Source organism: Camelus dromedarius, chromosome 23, assembly GCF_036321535.1.
Source record: "Camelus dromedarius isolate mCamDro1 chromosome 23, mCamDro1.pat, whole genome shotgun sequence".
In the NCBI taxonomy this organism is placed as follows: domain Eukaryota; kingdom Metazoa; phylum Chordata; class Mammalia; order Artiodactyla; family Camelidae; genus Camelus; species Camelus dromedarius.
Genome location: NC_087458.1, coordinates 32,258,288 through 32,282,010, shown reverse-complemented (window position 1 = coordinate 32,282,010; position 23,723 = coordinate 32,258,288). Strand labels below are relative to the sequence as shown.

Genomic DNA, 23,723 nt, shown 5'->3' with positions numbered 1-23,723 from the left:
TTTCAGCCTCAGTTTCCGTTAGTTCCTCACAGCCTCTAGCCTCACTGATCTTCCTTCCCTAATTGCAAAGTGCTGTTAGACACGACCAGACCTCTGCACCAGACACGCAAGCTGCTGAGAATCCCGTCCCCACCACGCACTCTCCTGGTCTACAGATTTGCTGGAATCCTTCAGATGTCAGTGCAGAAAGCATTTCCTCTCTGACACCTTCCCTACCTTCTAGAACCCTGCCCCAGGCAGTGCAAGAGCCCCTCTGAACATACAGTATACATGATGCCAAGTGAATCTTAACACATTGTTTTGAAAACCTATTTAAATTTGTCTCTTCCATGACACACTGTGATCTCCTTGAGGGATGGGGTGCTGTGTGGTATTTGTCTAGACAGATAATGTCTGGCACAGACCCCGGGCCATCGGAAACAGTCTGCTGACTCATCAAGAAGAATTGTTGCCTTTGCGACGTAAGAAAGACTACATGATCTCTGATCTTACACCATTCGGCAAGGGTCAATATAATTTCACATAGAGCTACACAGGAAAAATATGTGTATTCTTTTTCTCTCTGTGAGCCCAAGATCATAGGCAGCCTGGAACGGAGGTGTCACTCTAAGCTGTCTGTCCCCTAGGCTGTCACGTCCAACTTCAACATATTTTTTAGAAGTTGTAGGGATACGTGTACATCACCCCGTCATAGAGTAAACGGTGCTTCATCCTGACCCAGTTTAATGTCCATATGAAAATCAGAAATCTTCCAAACTGAAGCCTGAGGAAATATTTCCCATCTCTCCTTCCAGTCTGTCTGCCATCTTCATCCCACATCCCCACTGCTCACATGCGTCAGACCACCTTCCATCTATAAACATTTTCAGTGGGACAATTGGATGAGAACTAATTACAGCAGTAATGAAAATGGTCCCATGAACGTAGGCTCTGCACAACAAGGATGCTTTGACCGGAGGCCTCAGCTGTGGCCTGCAGGGTCTGTTCACGTTTTCTGCCTGGCTTCCCTGCAGACGTTGTGCAGAAAATCAAGCCTGCAGTCAAAGTCATAGAATGCCCAAGAAATCCAGAAAAATAGAGTGAGAGTCATCTCCTTGGGAATATTTTTGAAAACCATCCACTAATAGGAAGAAGAGCTTTAAGAGGGTCATTTCAGATCAGATGATGTCCAACTGCAGGTGGGTCAGTTTTGTCATTGTTTCTCGCTAGTTGTCTTTCTGCTGCTTCTAACACGTCTCTGTTTAGAGAAGTGGCCTGAGTCTACCCTCAGAGCAGAAAGGTGAGCTGGGCCTGGCGACAGCCTAGCTTCTGTGCTGTGTAGTACCCCACTGAGAATGAAGGGATGGCCCAGGGCTTCCTCTGACTCTCTCCCTCAGTTATAAACTCTCTGAAGGGAAAATGGAGTAAAAAATTCTTAATTCAGTATGGTATTGTCAAAGTATAAAAATAATTGTATTTGGAGGGGAGGGTATAGTTCAAGGGGTAGAGTACGTGCTGGGTTCAATTCCCAGTACCTCAATGTAAAAAAATAATAAGGAAAATTCTGTTTTAACAAAAGAAAAAGAACAAAGAAGAAAAGAGATCTCAAACAATCCAACTTTAAAAGAAAAAAAACATTTTTTACATAGTAATCAGATCAGTCTTTTGCTAGATTAGGAGTTTGGGATTAACAGATACACACTACAATGAATAAAATAAATAACCAACTCCCACGTCCTTAATAACCTAGTTCAAACTGAATTCTTTCTCTTTTTTCCCCTAAGCAACCCGTGGAAACCTCTGAAATTCTCACCTTATAAAAGAATTCATTTAAAGGTGGCATGAAAGTTACTGGTTAAAACAGTTATTTGTGGTTCCATGAATATAAGTCTAGTAAGAAAGATAGACAATAAGCCAGTAAGCAAATAAATATATTATGTACTGCCAGGTGCTTATAATTGCCACAAAGAAACATAAAACTTATTAGGAGAGAAAATGATTGAATAAGAAATATGTGTGTGCTATTTTAAATAATGTGGTCAGATAAGTCCTTTCTGTGGGTAAAATAATTTGAACAAAGTCCTGAATGAAGCAAAAGAATAAGCCACGTAGGTAACAGACAAGAAAAGCCTCCCAGGCGGGGAGAAGTGTAGGTAAGAGACTGGGAGTTACAAACACAGCTGTCCCAGTGGGGACCATCTGGGCGGTGAAGATGGGCTGGAGCAGAACGGTGAGACCTGAGGCTGCAGAGACGGGTGAGGGACCGGATCACACAGGGCCTTGGTAGGGACTCCGGATATCCTTCTGAACACAACGGAAAATCACGAGAGTATTTTGCAAAGCAGAACAACTTGATCTGATTCATACTTTAATAAGACTGCTGTGGGTAACATATGGGGAATAAGCAATGGAAGCAGGGCAAGGTAAGCTGATGGGAATGCACTGGGAAGAGTGCTGCTGACCTGGAGAGAGACACTGAGGTTGGGCTGGAATGATGGTGGGAGACGGGCTGAAATGGGGACACGATTTGACAGTAACGGTCACAGGCCTTAATGCTCGAGTTGGACACAGACACAGAGTGGTTCAGGGTGATGGGTATGTGATATTTGGGGCTGAGCCACAGTTTTTGTACAGAGACCTGACAGGAGAATAAAGTGGGGACTTTGACGTTGGTAAGAAGGGTTGGTGGGTGTTTAATTCCCCCTAGAGCCGCGTCTCTGTTTCTCTGTAGATGAAGTCAGCAGAGCAGGGATGGGTGTTCCTATTTCTGCAGAGAATTGCGTGTCTTCCTCATCGACAAATTCGAGAGGCCGACCTGCCCATCCAATTGCAACATCTTGAATCTGCTTCTTTCTATCCAGGAGGAGATTTCCAACTAAGATGCCTATCAAAATTCCCCGTGTCCACAGTTAGAGCTGTGTGCCTTTGGAATGATCTCAGAGATGCCTCCACAGAGGCTCCGTGTGCTCTCTCTCATTCAGAGCACACAGTTCCCTTCAGTCCACTGGGTCTCAGCAGAGAAGATTTCACAAGTAGCCCCTCTCAGGCCCTGGGGACCAACCTCCCGCTTGGCCGAGCTCTGAAAATGAGCATGAGTTCCGGGCAAAGGGCCTTCTCCAGGGCGCCATCTGGCAGATTACATGAGGACAGTGTAAAAAGAGTGGGAGGGTTGATGGTATAAATGGATATTAATTTTTGCTCTGAATCTGATTTTGTCCTTCCGTTTTATTAAGGAAGTGTTCTTAGGCCAGACATGATTCTCCTTTTTTCTTTCTATTTGATCATCCAAGGGGTTTAGATAGGGTATTTGTTTTAGGGTAAGAATCTTTAAAAAAAAAAAACAAAAACCTTGCAAATAGTGTCTTGTTAGGCATTTGGACAAGACAACCAGTAAATTCTCCCAGCAGTATTGAACCCCATTGTTCCTCCAGGGGGTCTCCAAAGGTATACATGTTCCAAATCTGGCCCAAAACCAATGAGCTTTTCTTTTTTTTTTAATCACTTCACCATGGACAAAAGATATCACTAAAGAAGGTTAGAAAAGGGCAGGTCCCCAACATCCAGAGTCCCTTCCAAAGAGCCCACAGAAGTAAAGAGGAGATGAACGAGAGAAACGGTTTATTTATAGACACGTAGGAGCCAACCAGAAAAGTAACTACCATGTTAAATGGTGAAATTTGAAGGCTTTTTTTATCAAACTAACTTAATAGGGCAAAGGGAGAGGAGAAAATTGGTTTCCATGACAGGTTTTCTTCTACATCTATTGAATCTCAGGTATCTTCAGCTAAAGTGCTTTTGTATTAACCGTGGGTTCCATCTGACTTTCCATTCCTCGAACTTTGTTCTTCTTTCATGAATTCTGAGCCCCTGGCTTTTCCACGTGAATTTTATATTGATTGTCAATTCCTGGAAAACACCACCTGGGATTTGGGTAGGCATACTTTGAATCCTTACATCTATTCATGGACTACTGTCATCTTAGTAGAATGAAGCCTTCTGCTCCATGAATATGGGATTATTCTCTGTGAATGTAGGTCTTAATTTCTCTTGACAGAATCTCTCATCTATTGTAATCTTCAGTGTCCATGTCTGGTCCTTCTTCCTCACCTCTATTGGATGCTGATTCAGAAGAGACACGACCTCCTGGAGAACCTCTACTGCCACGGAGCTGACATGGAACTGAGTCCTGAGAAGGCTTTATATTCTTTTAAAAATAGGATTAATGTACATTAATTACTCCATAGATGAGCAATGAATGGGTCACATTAACATAGGATTTTAATCCTTTTAGGATTAGTAGAGTAATAAAGACACAGTATGAAAAATTGAAATACTGCCTAAAAGAGAAGAGATTTGTAATTCCCACCCACAGAGGTGACTGTCATGAATGATTTGGTGCTTATGTCTCAGTCTCTGTGTCTCTCAGTATGTCTTTCTCCATCTCTGTCTCTCGCACACTCACAATCAGATCAGTTTACATCTATACTGATTTCACACATATGTGGTCATGCAGATGGGACCCTGGATGCAGACAGTGGGTCTGCATACTTCCACCCTGAGGCCTCCCTTGACATTGGGTTGAGACCAGACACCCACTTTTCCAACTGCACAGCATTCATTCATCCACATGAACCAGAACTAGTGGATCCAATCCCCTCTCCATCAACATTAGTGTTGCTTTAATTCCGACTGTTGCAACCAGTGCTGTGATGAACACCCTTGAAAAGGCATCTTTGAATAGGTGTGTAAGGATTTTAGTGGGATGAACTGTAAGGATCAGAACTTCTGGGGAAGAGATGCGTCTGTGGCCCTTTGATGCGTCCTGCACCCTGTTCTCCTGAAGAGGAGCGTCCCTTCACTCTTCCCTCCAGGGGATCTGCTGGAGCCTCTGCCTGCTTACATTGTCACCAGGGCTGGTTGTCACCTGACTAAAGACCCGCCAGTGTTATGGTGACCGGTGTTGTCTCTGCAGTGTTTCCGTCTGCCTGTGTTCTCACCTGAGAGGTCAAGCATCTCTAACACACACTGGCCACCTGCATTGCCTCTAATTGGAACTGACCATGTCTGTTCTGTTTCTGTTTAGAACACTGCGTTTTGAAAGATTTTTGGACTACAGGGATGGGAAAACTTTCTCCAAACTTGAGTTATGAGCAATGCTTTTTCCAGGTTGTGGTTTGTCTTTCAAGCAGTTTTTCTGGGCTTTTGCTAATTTTTTTGATTTGTTTCGTTTTGTTTTTGCCACAGGAAGAGCTAAGCATCTCCCTTATGTCTTCTGGCTGTGGTGTCACAGGGGGAACAGCAGTGTCTACCCTGAGATTATGCACAGAGTTACTAAAAGGGCTTCATTTTGTACATCACATCTTTAATCCCCCTGTATATCCCCTTAAAATAATAAAAATGCTGTTTCAAGTGAAAACTGAAAAACCAGCAGCCCCTGCTGAAAACATGTGGGAAGGCACAAAAAGCCAACTATCATAAAGTTTCTTTGAAAGGGAACACCCAGCAGAGGTAAAGACACGCAGAAGGAAAGAGGACTTGGGGTTGTCAGGGGCTGGGCGAGGAGGGAGGGTAGTGCGCTCTCTGGATCCATGGTTTCACTTTGAGGAAAGAAATAGTGTGAAACTAGATGTTAGTGATGGTCTCACAACATTGTCAATGCCCATAATGCTCATGAATTGCACAATTTAAAAGGGGAAAAGTATATTTTATTACATGAAACTCTAAAAAGAAAAATAAAGGATGCCATAAATGATGTGAAACAAAGAAAGGAAACTAAAGAAAACCAAACAAAAACATCTCCAGTGGAAGGAATAGCAAGTTTGGGGGGGGACTGACGGTGGGATTTTGGAGTACATTTTGGAGAAGAAGGTGTGGGTGGGTGCAGAGGGGGCTCTGCCCCAGGGGGTGGTGATGTCTGAACTGGTTCTCCGTTGCCCAGCAGTCCAGCTGCAGATGCAAGTTCAGGATGAGCTGCAGGAGTGGCAGGAGGGAGCTCGGGGTCTCCTGCTGGATCCAGATCGTCCTTTTTTTGGTCTCTGACATCTTCCCCTGCCCCTGCCTCCTCTGTAACTATTGGATGTGGAGAGTGTTTTAAGTCTTGTGGAAGAGCTTATGCTGTGAGAGGAAAAATTTATCCACCTGACTCCTTTTCCATATGCCTCTTTAAAGACAGAAACCTTCCCAGAGCTTTCCAGACAGCTCCCACCCAGAAAGTGCCCACACGATGTGTTCTGTGACTGAATTCTTCCAGACAGGTGGTCTGAGGCCATTTTTTGCTCTGGTCCCAACGGTAGCCTCTGGGGAAACCTCCCTGTGTGGCCCAGCCCTCTCCCCTCCCCCACCTGCACACATGCACCAGCCCTGCATTTCTGACCTTCGGGCTCTGCTTCGGGGGCTCCTGGTCCTCCACCTTATTTGCAGCGAGGTGGGCACGGTGCTCCAGGTCAGAGCCGGGTGTGCTGAGTAACCCGTCTGCCCCGGACAGGTCCCTGGGGGGAGCCCTGGGTGTTGTCTGGGTCGGAGGCCTGCCCCACTGATTCCTGGGCCATGGTGGTGGGGACCCCTCATTATTCAGACCCACCTGGATACTGCGCTGGCCCTCAGAAGAGTGGCACATCAGCCCTTCATTTGGAGAGGGGGCGTTGGTATTCTTATTCATCAGCTGCTGTTCAATATATGGTATCTAGTTCTGCAATGACAGTGACCAGCAGCTGACCCGGCCTGGAAGTCTCAGAGCCCTGCCCGGCCAGGAACACTCCTGCTTCTGTCCACTCGACCCTCTGCTGCCAGATCAGACCGAGACTTTGTTCAGCTCAGACACCCGGGAGGGAAAAGACATACCCAGAATGCATGGGCTCCACCTTGGGCAGCAGGACACTTCCCTGGCTCTCCACATCCCAGCCAGCCAGCTTTGCCCTGGGCTGTGGATGTGACCGGCCCACCAGGCCTCTGAACTGCTCTTGCTTGAGGCAGAAACCCATCCCCAGCATGACTGCTCCACCTCCACCAGCCAGGACGGGGCCGTGGGGATACCTGGGTGGGATCTGAGTGGTGGCCCGGCCTGGGCAGGCCTGCTCTGGGCCTCCCTGTGTTACCTTTGGGTCTCTCTGGCCAAAAGTCCAGAGGAATCTTGGGTGAGACATGACCCAGCCCCGGCAGCGTTGGTACAGCCCCTCGCTGCGGGCTTTCCGGGAGCTGCGGCCTCGGGATAATGGGATGCAGCAGAACATGCCTCTGTCTCCAATCAAGTGAGCTGAGTAGGGACTTCTCTACAGAGTGGGTGCCTGGTGAATTTGGTTCCAAGTTCTGTTGGGCTCTATTGCCAGGGAAGTGAGGTCACTTCCTGGGGTCCACTTACCCAAGCTTCCTCCTGACACATAGCTCCCCAAGGGCCTTTCTGGGCTGCCAATCTCTCATTTCTCACTCCATGCCATGTCCACACACAGTGACACCAACTCAGCCCCCCTCATAGCCCTGGAGAGGCCAGGATGCAGCCAAGGCTGCAGCTCTGAAGACACAGCTGGGTTCAGACATGGCTCCCCCCACTCAGCAGTGCTATCAACATGGAAAAGCCATGTTCCTCTCAGGGTCTCCCCAATCTCCCATCAGCACACTGGGGATCATTCTGGCCCCTGTTTCCTAGAGAAGCCATCCTGTCTCTAGACCTAGAAACACCTACTGCATCTGTCACCCACACGGGCTGGCATCACAGGGAGCTCATGAACAGACTCAGCAAATGAAGGACCCCACAGAGGGCTGGCGGAGCACAGAGCAAATGCCACACAGGCCTGGGTCTGCCCTGAGGTCTGGAGAAAGTCTCTTTCCTTATTGCTTGCTTCCCATCTCTCAGTCGTGCGACTAAATTTAAATACAACTCTGACATCGTCCGCTCTGGCATACAACCTCCTAGGTCATTCTGTCATGTTGACATACAGGCCCAGTGTCCCATCTCGGCCTCTGTGGTGGGCTGCCCCACAATGGCTTCATATTTTTTGCCTTCTGTTCCCACGCCCTTGTGTGATCCCCACACCCTCCTCTGGAGGGTGGATGGACTTTGAGACCAGGTTCTGACATGCAGACTGACTTGTGAAAATTTGCGTGAGTTCCACTCCTTCACAGCTCCAGTGTTCCTTCTCTCTGTCTCTGTTTCTCAGTGCCTCTCTCTCTGTTTTGTCTCTCTCTCTGTTTCTCTGTCCCCCTGCTTCTCTGTGTTTCAGTCTGTCTGTCTCTTTTCCTGTATGTATGTGTGTATATATTTATGTGTATATGTGTGTATTTATGTTTGTGTATTTTTCGGGCTCAGGGCAGGTCACTTCTGAAAATCCCTTGATGACATATTGATTATTTTGAATTCATGTTACTAAAGAAAAATTATCTTTGAAAATTGTGCACTTTGGTGGGATCTTATCTAAGGACCAGCACTGCTAGGGAAGGGATGTTCCTGTGGCACTTTGATGTATCCTGTACCTTGTTCTGCCGGAGAGGAGCGTCCATTTGATCTTCCCTCCAGGGGACCTCCTGGGGCCTCTGCCTGCTCACGTTGTCACCAGGGCTGGTTGTCACCGGGCTAAAGACCTACCAGTGTGATGGTGGCCAATGCTGTCTCTGCAGTCTGTCCATTTGCCTATGTCCTCACCTTACAGGTCGAGCATCTCTAGCACACACTGGCCACCTGCACTGCCTCTCGTTGGAACTGCCTGTGTGTGTTTTGTTTCTTTTCAGAACACTGGGCTTCAAGAGGTTTTTGCACCACAGCGATGTGAAGCTTTTCTCATACCTTAGGTCTTGAGGAAAGCTTTTTCCATGCTGTGTTTTTTCTTTCCAGCTGTCTTTCTTGGTCTTTGTTTTCTGCTTTAGTTTGGTTTTATTTTGCCACAAGAAGAGCTAAGCATCTCCCTTCTGGCTCTGGTTTCACACATAGAACAGCAGTGCCTACCACGAGATTATGCCCAGAGTTACCAAAAGGGCGTCATTTGGTACGTCTCATCTTTAATCTATCTGGATTTTCCTCTCAAAATACAAAAATGCTAATTAACATGAAAACAAATAAACAAAAATTTCACCCGTCCCTACTTAAGATATGTGGGCAGCAAGAAAAAAAAAAACACCTTTTATATGATTTCATTGATAGGGAACCTCCAGGATAGGTAAAGAAATAGAGAGAGAAAGGGGATTAGTGCTTCTCATGGGCTGGGGGAGGTAGGATGTGGGGTGCGCTTTGTATACAAGCTTTTAGTTTGAGAAGGCAATTGTCTAAACCAGTGGTATTGGTCTCACAGCATTGTGAATGCACTTAATGCTCCTTAAAATTGCACAATTTAAAATGGGAAAAGGCTAAACTTTATTCTTATAAACTTAAAACAAAAATAGAATATAGTATAATAGAAAAGAAAAAAATCTGACTCCATAGAAGATCGGTCATTTTGGCTTTAACCCTGTGCCCTCTTTTCTAGGCTTAATCTTACTAGCTCTGCACCTTTTGTAAAACAATGTTGCCTTTAGCCTGAAATATACAGGAGAGCCTGTTTTCAAGGCTCTGATCTTTAAGGATATTAATACTTTTGCACTTATATAAAGATGACAAGTTGCAGAATAGAAAATAACTTTTGTTTTGTTAGAGGTTTTACAGAGGCACTATGACCTGGTCTACGTAGACAGCTTCAGATCAAGATAATGGCAGACTAAAATCTTGGAGAACCATCTTCCCCAAGTCAGACTTTAGGCTCCTTTTCTACTAAATAGGGGAGAGGCTGTGGTTGGTTGTTGCAAACTTGTTGGTGTAGGATTACTTTGTTCTTTGGAATCCTTTGCAGCTGTCCACGTGGGTCAGATCATGGTGTTCCTGTAAAACCTGCAACAAAACAAACTTTTTCTATTCTGCAACTTGTTATCTTTATAGGAGTGCAAAAGTGTTAATATCCTTAAAGGTCAGAGTTTTGAGAATAGGATCTCCTGTTTATTTCAGGCTAAAGGCAACATTGTTTTACAAAAGGTGCAGAGCTAGCAAGAGTAAGCCTAGAAAACACGGCAGAGGTTTAAAGGAAAAGGCACAGATCCAATATGGAGTCAGATTTGTTCTTCTTTATTACAGTGCCTTTGGGTGAGAGCTAAGAGTATGATTCCTGGGTGGTTCCTCTACTGTCCCAGGATGGAGTTCAGGCAGGAACCCTGCCAGATTCACCATGACTTTGGACCTGATCTCCCGCAGAGAAAGTGACAATTATTGGATTAAAATTACCTGTCAAAATCCCTTCAATTGCCTGTAAACTATACCACAGCAGGGGATGTCCCATTGGCCAGTCAACTGCCAGTCTCCCCTGATGCAAGGGACCAGCGTCGCGGGGGGCTCCATGGTGGCCAGGCCAATGCACCTTCCTACTTTTCTCTCCAGCCTTAGCTTCCTAACTTTGACGCGTTAAAATCTCCAGTCCCTCTTCCCTCTGGCCTGGTGTGAATGAACAATATCCCTGCACCCACCTGGGCTGAGGCCAGGCCACACACACAGCTCCATGCACACAGCCCACCATCTGCTGTCTACCCTTGGGCTCAAGTGCACCCTCTGAACTCCCCCACCCCAAAGGTCCGCATGCTCAGTGCCTCCGCCCTAGGGGTCCAGATCACCATCAGGACCATCAACCACCCAAGGCCCACAGGCCAGTGGCTGGCAGCCTGGGATCACCTTGACCCATCGGGTCAGATGAGACACAGGGTGCGGGGATCAGGGTGCCAGGGCAGGAATTGGAACCGCCTTCAGCCCAGCCTGCCTCGCCCTGTAGCCTCAGACATTAAATATGAAGGTGCACACTAGGCTGGATCCCCCAATGGTGGCAGTAGTCATCATTCCTGGAGCCCGGATTTCCCCACCCCAACCACAGGGTGAGGGGTGAGGGAGTGAGCTCAGGTTAGGGGTGTGCTCAGAGTGAAGGGGATCCCATGGTGAGGGGGTACAGGTTGTGGGGTGTGGGGCCCGCTTAGAATGGAACTGACCTGGCTGAGAGGTGAGGGTGACAATTTCAGGATGTTGGGCCTCCTGTGGTGAGGCATGAGGGGTAAGCTTGTGGGTGTAGGGGCCATAGGTTAGGACCTAGCAGGTTGGAGTGTCAGGGCAGGGACCTCGGTGTGAGGAGAAGGAGCCCTGTCTTCAAGGTCTGGTGGGAGACTGGGCCTGGCCAGTGGTGGGAGGGTAGTAACAGGGAGGGGAAAGTGAGCAGGGGAAGTGGGGCTGGCGGGGTGTGGCCTGGCTCAGGGCAGTCGTGGTTCTATTTCAGTGCCAGGACCCAGTCGGTGGCGGGGTGAAGGCTCTGGGGATGGAGACCCGGCGGGACGAGCAGGAGGGGCCCCACCTGGCTCCTCCCGGCCCCAGTGGCCTGGTCCGGTAAAGCAGGAGACCCACACGAGCAGTTTGCGCTGCAGGCAGGAGGAGGAGGCGCGCGCACGCGCAGACGCACAGATGCGCGGACGCCGGAAGCCGCCCAGAACGCGTGGAAGCTGGCGGGAGCCGGTTGTTCCTGGACCAGCTCCTGGAAGAGGAACACGGCCTGGGGTCTGGGCCGCCGCTTGCCCTCGGTTCGGCTGCCGCTGCTGGGCAGTTAAGGGGGCGCTGGTGGGGGCGCGCTGCTCGGGGAGCCGGCGGGTGACACCTGGGCTGTGCGGCTGGGGAGGCGTACAGGGAGGGGTAAGGAGGTGAGGTCCCGGCCGCGCGTCCCGTTAGGAACCTGAGGCGGATCCCAGCCGCCGCTGTAGTTCGTAGTAATCCCGCTATTAGTAGTTCCTGAACCCCGCGTTTTTTGCCGCCGCTTATGTCCGTGTTTAGGAGAGCAGGCACAGCCCCGGGAGGTGGGAGGGCACCGGACGGCTCTGGAGCATCTCCGACTGGCCCTCAGACAATGGCCTGATCCTGGAAGGCGGGTGCGGTGCGGTCGCGGGGCCTCGGATGGAATGGGGGCTGCCCCATGAGAGCCCCTGGATTTGCTTCCATCTTCCCCGCGGCCTGACCTTGGGGGCGGCCTCTAAATCCCCAGGATCTTGTGACTCAGGTTACAGGTCAGGCTGCTCCTGGGAGGTGCGCGCGGTGCGATCAGTGTGCTGGGATGGCTGCAGCAGCAGCGGGAAGTGGTTGCAACCCCTGCGCTCTCACAAGGCAGCCCCAATCCCGCCATCGCAGCCGCCGCCATTCCCTGACAGCACAGCACCCGACTTCCAGGAGCAGGCTGGCCTGTAACCTGAGTTCCACGAACCTGGGGCAGCAGAGGCCAAGCTCAGGCCATGTGCTGGGGAGTTTGAAGCAAATCCACAGGCACACATGGGCGGACCCCATAACCAGCCACTGCCTTCGACCACACCGCGCCCTCCTCCCGGGAGCAGGCTGACCTGGGGACCGTGCCTGGAGCAGCAGAGGCCGAACCCTGGACAGGCCGTGGGGGAGATGGGGGCAAATCGACCAGTTTGCCAGGTCGCTGCCCATCTCCCTGCCGCTGCCCCAGGTTCGTGGACCACTTGTTTTCAAGTCAGTGGGTTCCTGAGAGGCAGGAGCGGTGCAGTCAGGAGGCGGGGTCTGCGGGGAGGGGTGCTGCCCGAGGGGGAGCAGGTGGACTTGCTCCCATCTCCCCCAGGGCCAGACCTGGATACGGCCTCTGCTGCCTCAGGTTTGCAGGACATATATCATGTCAGCCTGTCCCTGGGAGGAGGGTTCAGGTTACTCGGGGCAGCCTCAGTGTCTGAGAAGGATTTTAGAAGAGGGCTCTAGCCCAGCATAACTAACTCCTTTCTTTCTTCCTCAGTTGGTGGCTGTATCGGCTTTTTCATTATAGGTTATTGCTGGATAATGAACATAGGTTTCTGTGCTATACAGAAGAAACTTTATTTAAAATCTATTTTTATATATAGTGGCTAAAATTTGTAAATCTCCCAGATTTATCCCTTCCCATCCCCTTTCCCTGGTAACCTTAAGATTGTTTACTAAGTCTGCAAGTCTATTCCTGTTTTGTAAATGTGTTCACAGTGTCTTTTTCTCTCTTTTTTTAGATTGCACATCTGAGTGGTATCATTTGGTATTTTTCTGTTTCTGGCTGCTTTCACTTAGAATGACGATCTCTAGATCCATCCATGTTGCTGCAAATGGTTTTATTTTGTCCTTTTCATGGTAGAGTAGTATTCCAGTATATAAATATACCACAACTTCTTTATCCAGTCATCTGTTGCTACATTTAGCTTGCCTCCATGTCTCAGCTATTGTATACAGTGGTGCTATGAATACTGGGGTGCAGGTATCTTTTCACATTGGAGTTCCTTCCAGTTATATACCCAGAAGTGGGATTGCTGGGTCATAGGGTAAGTCTACTTTTAGTTTTTTGAGGGATTTCCATGCTTTCCATAATGAGTACACCAAACTGGATTCCCACCAGCAGTGTAAGAGGGTACCCTACATTCTTCTGCCTCTCTAGCATTTATCATTCATGAAATTCTGAGTGATGGCCATTCTGACTGGTGTGGGCTGATACCTCATTGTAGTTTTGATTTGCATTTCTCAGTTTATTAGTGATATTGAGCATTTTTTCATGTATCTATTGGACATTTGTGTCTTCATTGCAGAAATGCTTGTTTAGGTCTTCTGCCTATTTTTGGATTGAGTTTTTTTGTTGTTGTTGTTGTTGTTAAGTTGTATGAGCTGTTTATATATTCTGAAAATTAAGCCTTTGTTAGTCGTATCATTTGCAAATATTTTCCCCCATTCGTAGGTTTATGTTTTCTTTTACTTATGGTTGCCTTTGCTGTGAAGGAAATTATAAGTTTAATTACGTCCCATTTGTTTGTTTTTTTCTCTTATTTCCATTGCCTGGGTAGATTGCCCTAGGAGAACGTTGCTAAGATTTATGTCAGATAATGTTTTGCCTATGTTTTCTTTTAGGAGATTTATCAAGTCTTGTCCATCTGCAGCTTAAGCCTGTACTCTAGATCTGTGCTTCAGTTTTGAATTTTGAGCTTCTTAGAGAACACCTACTCTTAGCTCATATGTCAGATTCAACATGTCTAAAGCTGATTTCATAATAATTTTTCTTGCAGCGTATCCATTTATTCAGTGGCATAATCATTCTTCTGGTCTTGAATACCCAAAGGCTTGGAATGGTCTTTGATTTATATTTCTCTCACCACCCTCCACATATTCTTGGCTTCTGGAACTGTATGTTTTTGGTTTCAAATGTCTATTCTGATTGCTGATACTCTGATGAAGAGCGTTCATCCCTGATACATGAATTTTTCCTTCTGTTGAATTCTTGGATATTCTCTCCCCCCCTTTCAGTCAACCTTCAGTTTTGACCCTCCAACATCTAGAGTCAAGTCAAAGACTTACCATAACCAGATCTCAGCCAGATAGTCTTGACACTTAATCACTTTGGCTTTACCTTATGTGTTCCAATCATCATGTGACTTAGCCTCCTAGGGTAACCTGTGCCTTATTAAAAACCAGGAGTCACCAGCTTTTTCCTATCCAGTCCTCAGTTAAAACAGCTTAGAATTGCCCTGAGAACTAGTTGGACCCCCATCCCCTTCATTGAGTCTTCCCTATTTACTCCAAATACTTCTAGCTCCTCTTTGTATTTCTGCACTGTTCATAATCGGTAGCCTGTAATCTAGGCTTTGAGTACTGACTTGGTACCATTGCCGGTTGGTTTCCAATGTGTCTCCTCACTTAGCTGGTAACTGGAGAAGACTCCCTTGTTCAGCCTCCTTTATACCCTCACCCTGCTTAGCATCGGGCAATAGCAGGCATCCAGGCAGTGCTAACCTACTTTATTTATTCGCAGGGGTGGTGGTGTGGAGCATAGCTAATAACTATTAATTCAGTGTTGCAATTAAAAAAGAAAGCCAAGAAAATCCATAAAACTTTATCTCCATGTTCAGTTTAGCGCTTTACCTCAACAGTTTTCTTAACTCTGTGTTTACATTCACATAGTGTTCAGTGCTTGTACAGTTCCCTGAGGCAAGCAGGTGAGATGTCATTATGTTTGACTTTCACGTTACATTTCATATTGGATATATTTGTGCAATGACAGAACCTTCTTTTATAAGTAAACAGCCGGAAGCCCAGAGAGACTAACAGCCTAACCCAGGGTCACCTGGTTAGTGTTTGCCACAGGCCAGGACCGCGGTTCACATCTTCCAGCTGCTCCTCTTCCAGTGCCTTTTCATTCCAGTGCTGGGAAATGTAGCCCCATCAGCCAAACGGCCAAGTCTCATTGCTGCCCCTTTACCTGCCAGTGATGGCAGTGCTACAAAACGTGGCAAAGGAAAGGTCAGAAATAGGAGTGATAAAACACATGGAAGTGCTGGAAATGGATCCTCAACCTCTTCCTCCCTATTTGAGCGCCTCAAAAGTGTCCCACTCTGACACTGCTGTTCATTGATTATAACACAGTTTTTAAAATCAGACTGATCTTTTGTAGGACATGCTTTTATCCTGGTCCCTTTCCTGCTAGTAGTCACCGTCATGGGCAGAAAGTGCCTGACTGTGCTCTGTTTGTCACGTAGGTGGGAGGGGAAGTGGGAGAGGAAGCGGGTTGAACTGAAGCCGAGCTTTTTACAGCTCTGTTGTTCTAGGACCAGAGCAGTTCCACTCCTGCTTTCATCACCTCTCCACATCTGAGTCCCAGCCACCCACTCCTGCCTGCTTCCCCACATGCCACGTCCTGGGGGAGGACAGTGTGTTTGGCAATGCCCCCTCCACCCTCCGCCTTCCGCCCTGGGAGGTGCAGGAGTCTGCTTCAACTTTTGAGCTGTTTTGGTAGTTGGGCTTTTCCAGCCTTTCTAGGCATCTGCTTTCCAGCTCTGGGAAATTGGAGATGTAACTTAACCATACAAGTTCTATACTAATGTATTCAGTGGCATTAATGTGATGTTGTCTTTAAGGTGTTCTGGGACTGGATAGGAGGTTTTTAACACAGGATGCTTCACATCCAATTCTAAAGGCCTACAGGATGCAGGTGTAATTCAAGTTCTTACATGGCTGTAAGGCAGACATGGACATTATTTTATAATATGACCATATGTTCATAGATTACGGTTAGTCCGCCGGCTCTGTATCTAATAAAAGTTTAAATTCCAAACGCTTGAAGAAAATTTGCGGGCCATGTCTTTTTGCCTGTAACTAGTTGCAAAAACTGAATTCAAGTCTCTACCACAAGCCAATGTTTCCCAGTAGAGAAACCCTCTACTTTTACAACCTCTAAGTAATGCGGTGGTTCTTTGGGTGAGATGAGGGATGCCAGAGTATTTTTTTGGGACACTAGAGTGGCATGACAAGTATTCTGGGACTGGTTACAGTTGAATCTCTGCTTCCTATATCCTGGACTGATTACAGAGTCAATGTTAGTGCGTTAACCAGCTTCTGAATGCAAGGGTAGCTAGGAAGACAACAGAGAAAATAGAAGGATATAAAGTAATGGAGAGACTTCAGAGCAGTACAAATGTTGACTTTGACACCACCAGCTGCTGACGTGAACTTGGAAGGAATTTGTGAGAAATGGTGGGTGTCACTGCAAGCAGGAGAGTCCTGCAGCTTTTGGGGTGAACAGGCAAAGGGGAGAACAGTTATTGTGACCACTCGGGGGCTGATTATTTGTGTCCTGAATGTGAAAATGTCTGGTCTCCTGTTCAATTTTGCAGCCACAACTTCACGTGACTCAGGGCATTATTTCCACCAGAAAACCATAAAAACATAAACAACCTCTGTTTCCCAAAGTGTTTGTTTTCGATCTGAGATGATTGTCCTGTGGTGGGAGGTAAGTGGGCGGTGGGTCCTATTACATCACTCCCTTTCACTAAAAGTCTACCTCGCTGTTTTTCACCCTACTGAAGAGGTGCTGCCATTCTGTTACACCTAGACCTATAAGACGGGCTTGCCTGAATCCTCAGGTGAATAGGGATAGTTATGTGAAATTTTAAATAATTGCTTGGGTCATGTGGTCCTTTGTTCCCTCCATTGGAAATCACTATTCCAGAGCAAATAGTATGAATCTATATAAACTATATTGTTTGTAAGATGTCTTCAGAAGTTTTGCAGTAGGTTTAAATATTTGCTTGGTGATGGCATCTTGATTGTTTGAAGGAGGCAACACTCACTAGGGGCTTTGTTGGCTCCCTTAGAGTTCCCTTACTGGCAGTAGAGTGATTGTAGGCAGAGTTAGAAATTTAACTGTGCTGAGAAGCCAAATTTGCCCTCAGCTGGGAATTGGCAGAAGAGTCAGTTATGGAAGGAAGGCTTTAGGATTATCTGGTAGCAGAGTTGTGGGATCCAAGCACTGGGAAACCTCAGCTTTTGTATAGTATGTTCTGTAACAATAGGCTATTGGATAATTTTAACACTTGTTATGGGATGTAGAGTTGGGGAAAGACTTAAAAGTGAAAGAACCTTAAAAAAGAATCTCCAAATATTTTAAAGAAAACAGTACTCAGATTGAGAGCTTTCCTGGAAAAGAGTAGTTCTTCACTTCACAGGGGAAGCAGGGAGAAGATGTAACTGCACTTACGGTAACTTAAAATGTAAACCTTACCCTCCCACTTAGCTGTTTCCTGGTGTAAGTTCATATTCCACATCTGTAGTTTTAGACATGATGTGTCATTTTCTGGTACTCTATTCTGCTTCTGAGTGAGAGACTGACGCAAAGTCACATAGCAATTGAAAAATTGCACAAAAGTCTTTATTGTTAAAAATGTAGATATGTGGCAGGGTGCTGCATTTGCAAATGACTTTCAGTACAGAGAACACTTAAAAGAATGCAGTGTTATTTCTTTTTTTATTCCTTTAAGCCTTTGAATAGAAGGTTTTCTTTGCAGAGTTTCTGGAGTACATCAGAACAAGCAGGAACTAAAAATAGCTTTAAGAAAGCACCAGTATAGATGTTGCTTATAGTATGGTATCTGTCTTAAAGTTAACTCTTTAAAGCAGGAAGTTGTAACTCTCAATTTCTTAAGCAAATATAAACATTCTTGACTCTTAATGACATACTTTGTGGGGTGAAGCTGTTTTGCTTCCATTCTGAGCATTGATAGGCCTTCTATGATACTTCTACCAGTCCTCAATATTTTATTTTCCCTCTGTTGTGAACTTGTTATTAAACTTGAAGCAGATATAAATATCATTAACTTGCTACATATGTAGATATTTAGTGTTACATAGTCAGAAAGTTTGTGTACATCACACGTATCTACATAATTCCCCAGTTTCCAACTGTGTTCCTGATGAAAGGATGGTGGGAAATGGCATTATGGGGATATGTATTACAGTACACAGTGTTTCCCCTGTTCCCTCTACCAGATCTGGATGTTCTTTCATCTTTCGGCTTCTAGAATTTCTAGCTCTTTTTCTTATGACAGGTGTAACTCATCCCCCTGCTCACACAAACATGCGTACACACACACACACACACACTCACAATCTGCCGTAGGGAGTAGCGTGCACCATCCCATTCTCCGACTCCAGCTCTGATCCCACCCACTGGAGGCAGTGTCTTGCACGAATTCATTTCTAAGTTCCTTTTTAAAACTCGAGTGGTCGGGAAATAGGACTGATATCCACACCTAGTAGGCAGGCCCTCAAGGATAACTTCTATGGTTAATGCAAGGTTATCTTAATGTTTGAGTACCTGGGTTTCATGGCTTCCTGTACCACCTGTGTGACCCATGATTCCCACAGTTCTGTCTCCCGTTAGACTTTTTCTCTCCAACTCTGGACTCTTATAATATTCTGCTGATTTGACATCTTCACTTGGAACTCTGATATCTTAAAACCAACGTGTGTAAAAACTGAGCTCTTGGTCCTCCTACCCCCCAAACTGGTTCTTTATGAAGCCTCCCCCATTCAGTTAGTGGAAACTTAATCCTTCCAGCTGCTTGGGTCAAAAAACTTGGAGTTATTTTGACTTTCACTGACATACCACATGAATTCTGTCAATAGATCTGGTTTAACACTGCCTTTAAAACATATCCAGAACCCAGCCACTTCTCACCATGGCTCCTGCTTCCACTGCTGCTTCCCTTCCCTGAGCCACTGTCCTCTCCTCCTCCATAGCCCTTCTCAGTAGCTTCCCACCTTTCATCTCTGACCCATTTGCACTATTCACACCCGGCAGTCAAGTGAGCCTTGAAAACCTAAGTTAGATTGTGTCGTCATTCTGCAGTGCCTCCCCATTTCACTCCGGGTAAAAGCCACAGTCCTTACAATGTCCTCCAAGGCCATACAGGATCTGCACTGACCCTTCTCCGCAGCTCCAGCTGTGCCCCCATTCTGGAACATGCGAGGTCACGCTGGCCTTGGTGATGGTTATTCCGTCCACTTGGGACTTCTCACCTCCTAGTCTTAATTCTAACCTCAGTTCACAGTGTGCCCTGCTCTGGTATTTAATACAACATCACCCTCATCCTATACCCTCAACTCTCTTCACTTTTCCCTTTTTACTTTTTTCCATGGTTCCTCTTTCCTAGCATGCCACCTCCTCTGCTGCTCTGTTGTGTGAATTGTCATCTCCACCCCCCACCCCAGCTAGACTCCAACCAAGCTCCGTGAGGACAGGACTTTTGTTTTGTTTATTGATCTATTCCAAGTGCCTAGAGTAGTCCTGGGTACATAGTAGGCCGTCAAAAATTATTTGCTGAATAAATTAAAAGGCTATTTTAAAAATGAATCATCCTTTCAGGAACAGGTGAGGAAAGGAAGCTGCATGAAGGAAAATGGTGCAGTAAATAATGATATTTGCCTGTTGTACTATGTGTGATATATATATGTGTTTTAGTCTTAATTTGGTATCTCAGTTTCTTAATTTAATAGCTGTATTAAGGTGTAATTTACAGGCCATACAATTCACATATTATAATTGTACAAGTCAGCCATTTTAGCTATTTCTAGAGTTGTGCAACTGTGTCCTCAAAAAGTCCCCTTGTGTCCATCCATATGCAGTTCGCCCTCCCCTCAGTGGCACCCTGATTTTATTTGTTTTTGTTTTTTTGGCAATCACATCTCAAAAGAATAATTTACACAGCAGTACTAATATAGCTTTGCACTTTTAGAAATTACACACTTAAATATGAAATCAGTGGTCATTGCTGAATGTAGGCAGCAGTATCAGACATCGGTGAGAAGAATGGACTTGAGTGTCAGACTGGCTGCGATATTACCCAGCTCCACCATTTACCAAGTTACCCAAATTATTTTCTGCCTCAAGCTCTTTATCTGTTATATGGGGGTAATAATAGCAGCTTACAGAGTTGTTGTGAGGATTAAGCAAACAGGGAAACAAAATTTAGTATAGTGGCCAGCTTATGTTATTACCTAAGAAATAGCCTTGCAGGTAGAGAGCAAAATTCAAATCAGTTTCTAAAGTATGTGTAAAATATGATCCAGTTCCTGCCTGGTTTATAAACACGTATGCCTACTGCAGAATATAAAAGCAGGCTAATTTCCAACAGAAAAGATCATTTCTCAGCATTTCTTTCAAAGGTAGTTGCAAAATAATTTTTACTAAATTTTCTGTGCCCATCTCTGACAGAGCTTTGACACCAGGGAAGTAATTATCTACATTTTTGTTAAAATAATGCTGACCATCAGGAAGTGTTCCAAATTATATTTTAGCCTTTATGTTGGGAAATATTGTGAAACTTCTTCTAAATTAATGGGGGAGGGGCATTCATTGTAGCTCTTGTAGCCTGATAAGGCTTCACTAAATTATCTTTTGTTAAATTTTAATTAAAATAATTAATTAATTTTTTGCAGGGTGTGGTAATTAGGTTTTTATTTATTTTATTTTTATAAGAAGTTCTGGGGATTGAACCCAGGCCCTTGTGCATGCTAAGAATATGATCTTTCACTTGAGCTATACCCCCTAAATTATCTTTAATAAGGTCTTTTTCTCTGTTTTGTTATTTTCTTTTATGTACAGATGCACAAAGCAGGGTCATCAGAAGCCTCTCAATTCCAAAGATGATTATAGTGAAAAACATTGCACAGTGACAGTGAATCCTTGGAATATGAAGAAAGATTGTAAAGTCCTGAATGAATTAAGAAGGAATTGTTACATTAACTTACATGTAACCATGGCTCTCTTACCTTTATTTTTCACTTTATAATGAAGATATTCCTCACCCGTCAAGGTTGCTTTGTTAGATATAGGGAATATCTAAAGCCTTTTCTGCAAGTTTTTTAAATAAGTAAGAGCAGGTAATTTATGAGAAGTGTGAATGGTGTAATCTGCTCTGTCTAGTATGGTAGCCACCAGCCACATGTGGCTATTGTGAAATGAGATGTTGTATAAGTGGAAAATACATAATAGATTTTCAAGACTTTGTACAACAAAAATAATGTAAAATATTTATTAATAAGTTTTAAAAGTGTTAATCACAGTTTTGAAATGATAGTATATTGGATATTTTGGGATAAATATAATTATTCCTGGAATTAAGTACACTTGTTCCTTTTTATTGTCTAAGTGGGATTACTGGAAAATTGTGACTTGCACTATGTTTCTATTGACAGTGCTGGCTTCTAACTTATTGCAAATAATATGAAAAAAACTTTGATTAAATATTTTATAATTGAGTAGTTGATTTCCATCATATTATTTTCAGGTGTACAACACAGAGGCTCAACATCTTTATATATTATATTCCATTTAATGTCACCATAAAATAATGGCTATATTTCCCTGTGCTGTATGATACAGCCCTATAACCTATCCATTTTATACATAGTACTTTTTACTTCTCAATCCCTTACCCCCTTCCTGCCTCCCTCTCCTCCTTCTCCCCATTGGTAAACACCAGTCTGTTCTGTGTACCTGTGAGTCTATTTCTGTTTTATTATAGTAATTAATTTGTTTTATTTTTTAGATATACATATAAGTTAATACATAGAATATTTGTTTTTCTTTCTCTGACTTATTTCACTTAGCATAATACCCTGTAGGTCCATCCATGTTATTGTAAAAGACATTATTTAATTTTTTAATGGCTGAGCAGTATTCCATTGTGTGTGTGTGTTCATGTGTATATATGTGTGTGTATATGTGTGTATATATGTAAATATACATATATATATAATATACCACAACTTCTTTATCCAGTCATCTGCCAGTGAACATTTGGGTTGTTTCAGTGTGTTGGCTATTGTAAATAGTGCTGCTGTGAACACTGGGGTGCATGTGTCTTTTTGAATTATATTTTTCTCCAGACATATACCCATGAATGGGATTGCTGGATCACACGGAATTATATTTTCAGTTTTTTAAGGAAACTCTATACTGTCCTCCATGGTGGCTGCAACATTTACATTCCCACCAACCGAGTAGGAGGGTTCCTTTTTCTCTTAAAAGGTCAAAAATTCTCTACATTTATATACTTTCCTTACAGTTTAGGACACAATTTGGCAAAAGCCAGATAGAATTTAATAGGAGTAAATACAGTATTTTTTCAAATGTCCATGCATTATGGATAGATATGTTATTGATGAGTTGGTTCCCTATTTTTGTAGATGCAGAAGTTTTTATAGCTTCACAGACATTTCAGTCTTGCAGAAAGAAAAATGTCTTTGCATTTTGCTGAACTTGTCCGGGTGGCTTTATGGAATTTGGTCCAGGCCTGCAGAGGTGAATACACATCCTTACCTGAAACATTTGAATGTCTGCAAGATTTTAAGAGTCTAGAATGTCAGATCTGGACTATAACTCTGGTGAATGACATCAGTGAGTGGACTCAAGAAAACTCCATTTGAGTGCAAAGCCTTTCATAAGCCAAAAAAGCCTTTGAAATTGTGGCAAAGCCAGAGACTTTTGTGCACCACATATGGCCACAAACCCATGGGGACAACCACAGGCCTTCTGGAGTGCCAAGGGAATTCCATGTGAGGAGTCCAGCACTCACAGGAATCCAACAAGTCCCTGCCAGCCAGAGCACCTTCATTGCTACTGTGGTATTTTGAGCAAATGTCTTTTCTTCAGGTTCAAATTGGTTTGTTGTTTTTTTTTTAATAAAAGAAAATCAAACAACTTCTTGTTCCCTTGGTGAAAGTAAAAGCCTAACATTTTCTGATTACTTTTGACAGAGAAAACTTGAGCCTATGAATCTAAACTCATCTGTGATGGTCTGCAGCTGGGAGCAAGCAGATCAGTGTCAGTCCCTTTGCAGCAGTTGGCTGGGAGCCTGCATGTTCCCTGGAATGATATTTGAAACATGTCACTCTAGCCGTGCCTTCGCTCTGGACTGGGAGGCGAGTCAGTCAGAATCTGCATTATGGAATGTATGATTCAGATCCAAAGTTAGGAGATCTTTTTTAATAGCCAGAGAATGTAGTCATAAATATATCTATTAATGTATTTATGCAAGAACAATTTTAAAGTTTTTTTATTATAAAAATTTCCCCCAAAATTGAAAATGAAAGAACATTGGAATTAAAATCCAATGGAATTAAAAACAGTGGAATTAAAAATCATCTGTACCTTAGTTATACATAAAGAATCTTAAAATCCTTCTAAACATTTTTTTGTTCAAATGTAGATATTTTTCCCTTCCAAAAATGAAAATTATTATTTCACATTTTTTTCTTTTTCCTTTTATTATATATTCCATATCAATAAATATAATTCTTTTAAATCCCTTTTAATGGCTGTTTAACATTATATTGAACAGATATGTAAATAGTCCTAGGTTTAAGAAATTTAAAAAATTGTCATTACAATGCCCCTGCAAAGAATTTTTTCGTG

At 44.4% G+C, this 23,723-nt stretch overlaps 1 protein-coding gene across 1 annotated transcript in view; it reads left to right on the top strand.

Annotated features, from left to right (window-relative positions):
- Window positions 1-23,372, top strand: part of LOC135319025 (anoctamin-6-like) — a 267,291-nt gene extending 243,919 nt beyond the window's left edge. The window contains exon 5 of the mRNA XM_064478132.1: window positions 23,066-23,372. Within this exon, the coding sequence (XP_064334202.1) occupies window positions 23,066-23,084 (19 nt within the window). The 3' untranslated portion in view covers window positions 23,085-23,372. The remainder of the gene's footprint in view (window positions 1-23,065) is intronic.
- Window positions 23,373-23,723: the final 351 nt, after the last annotated feature.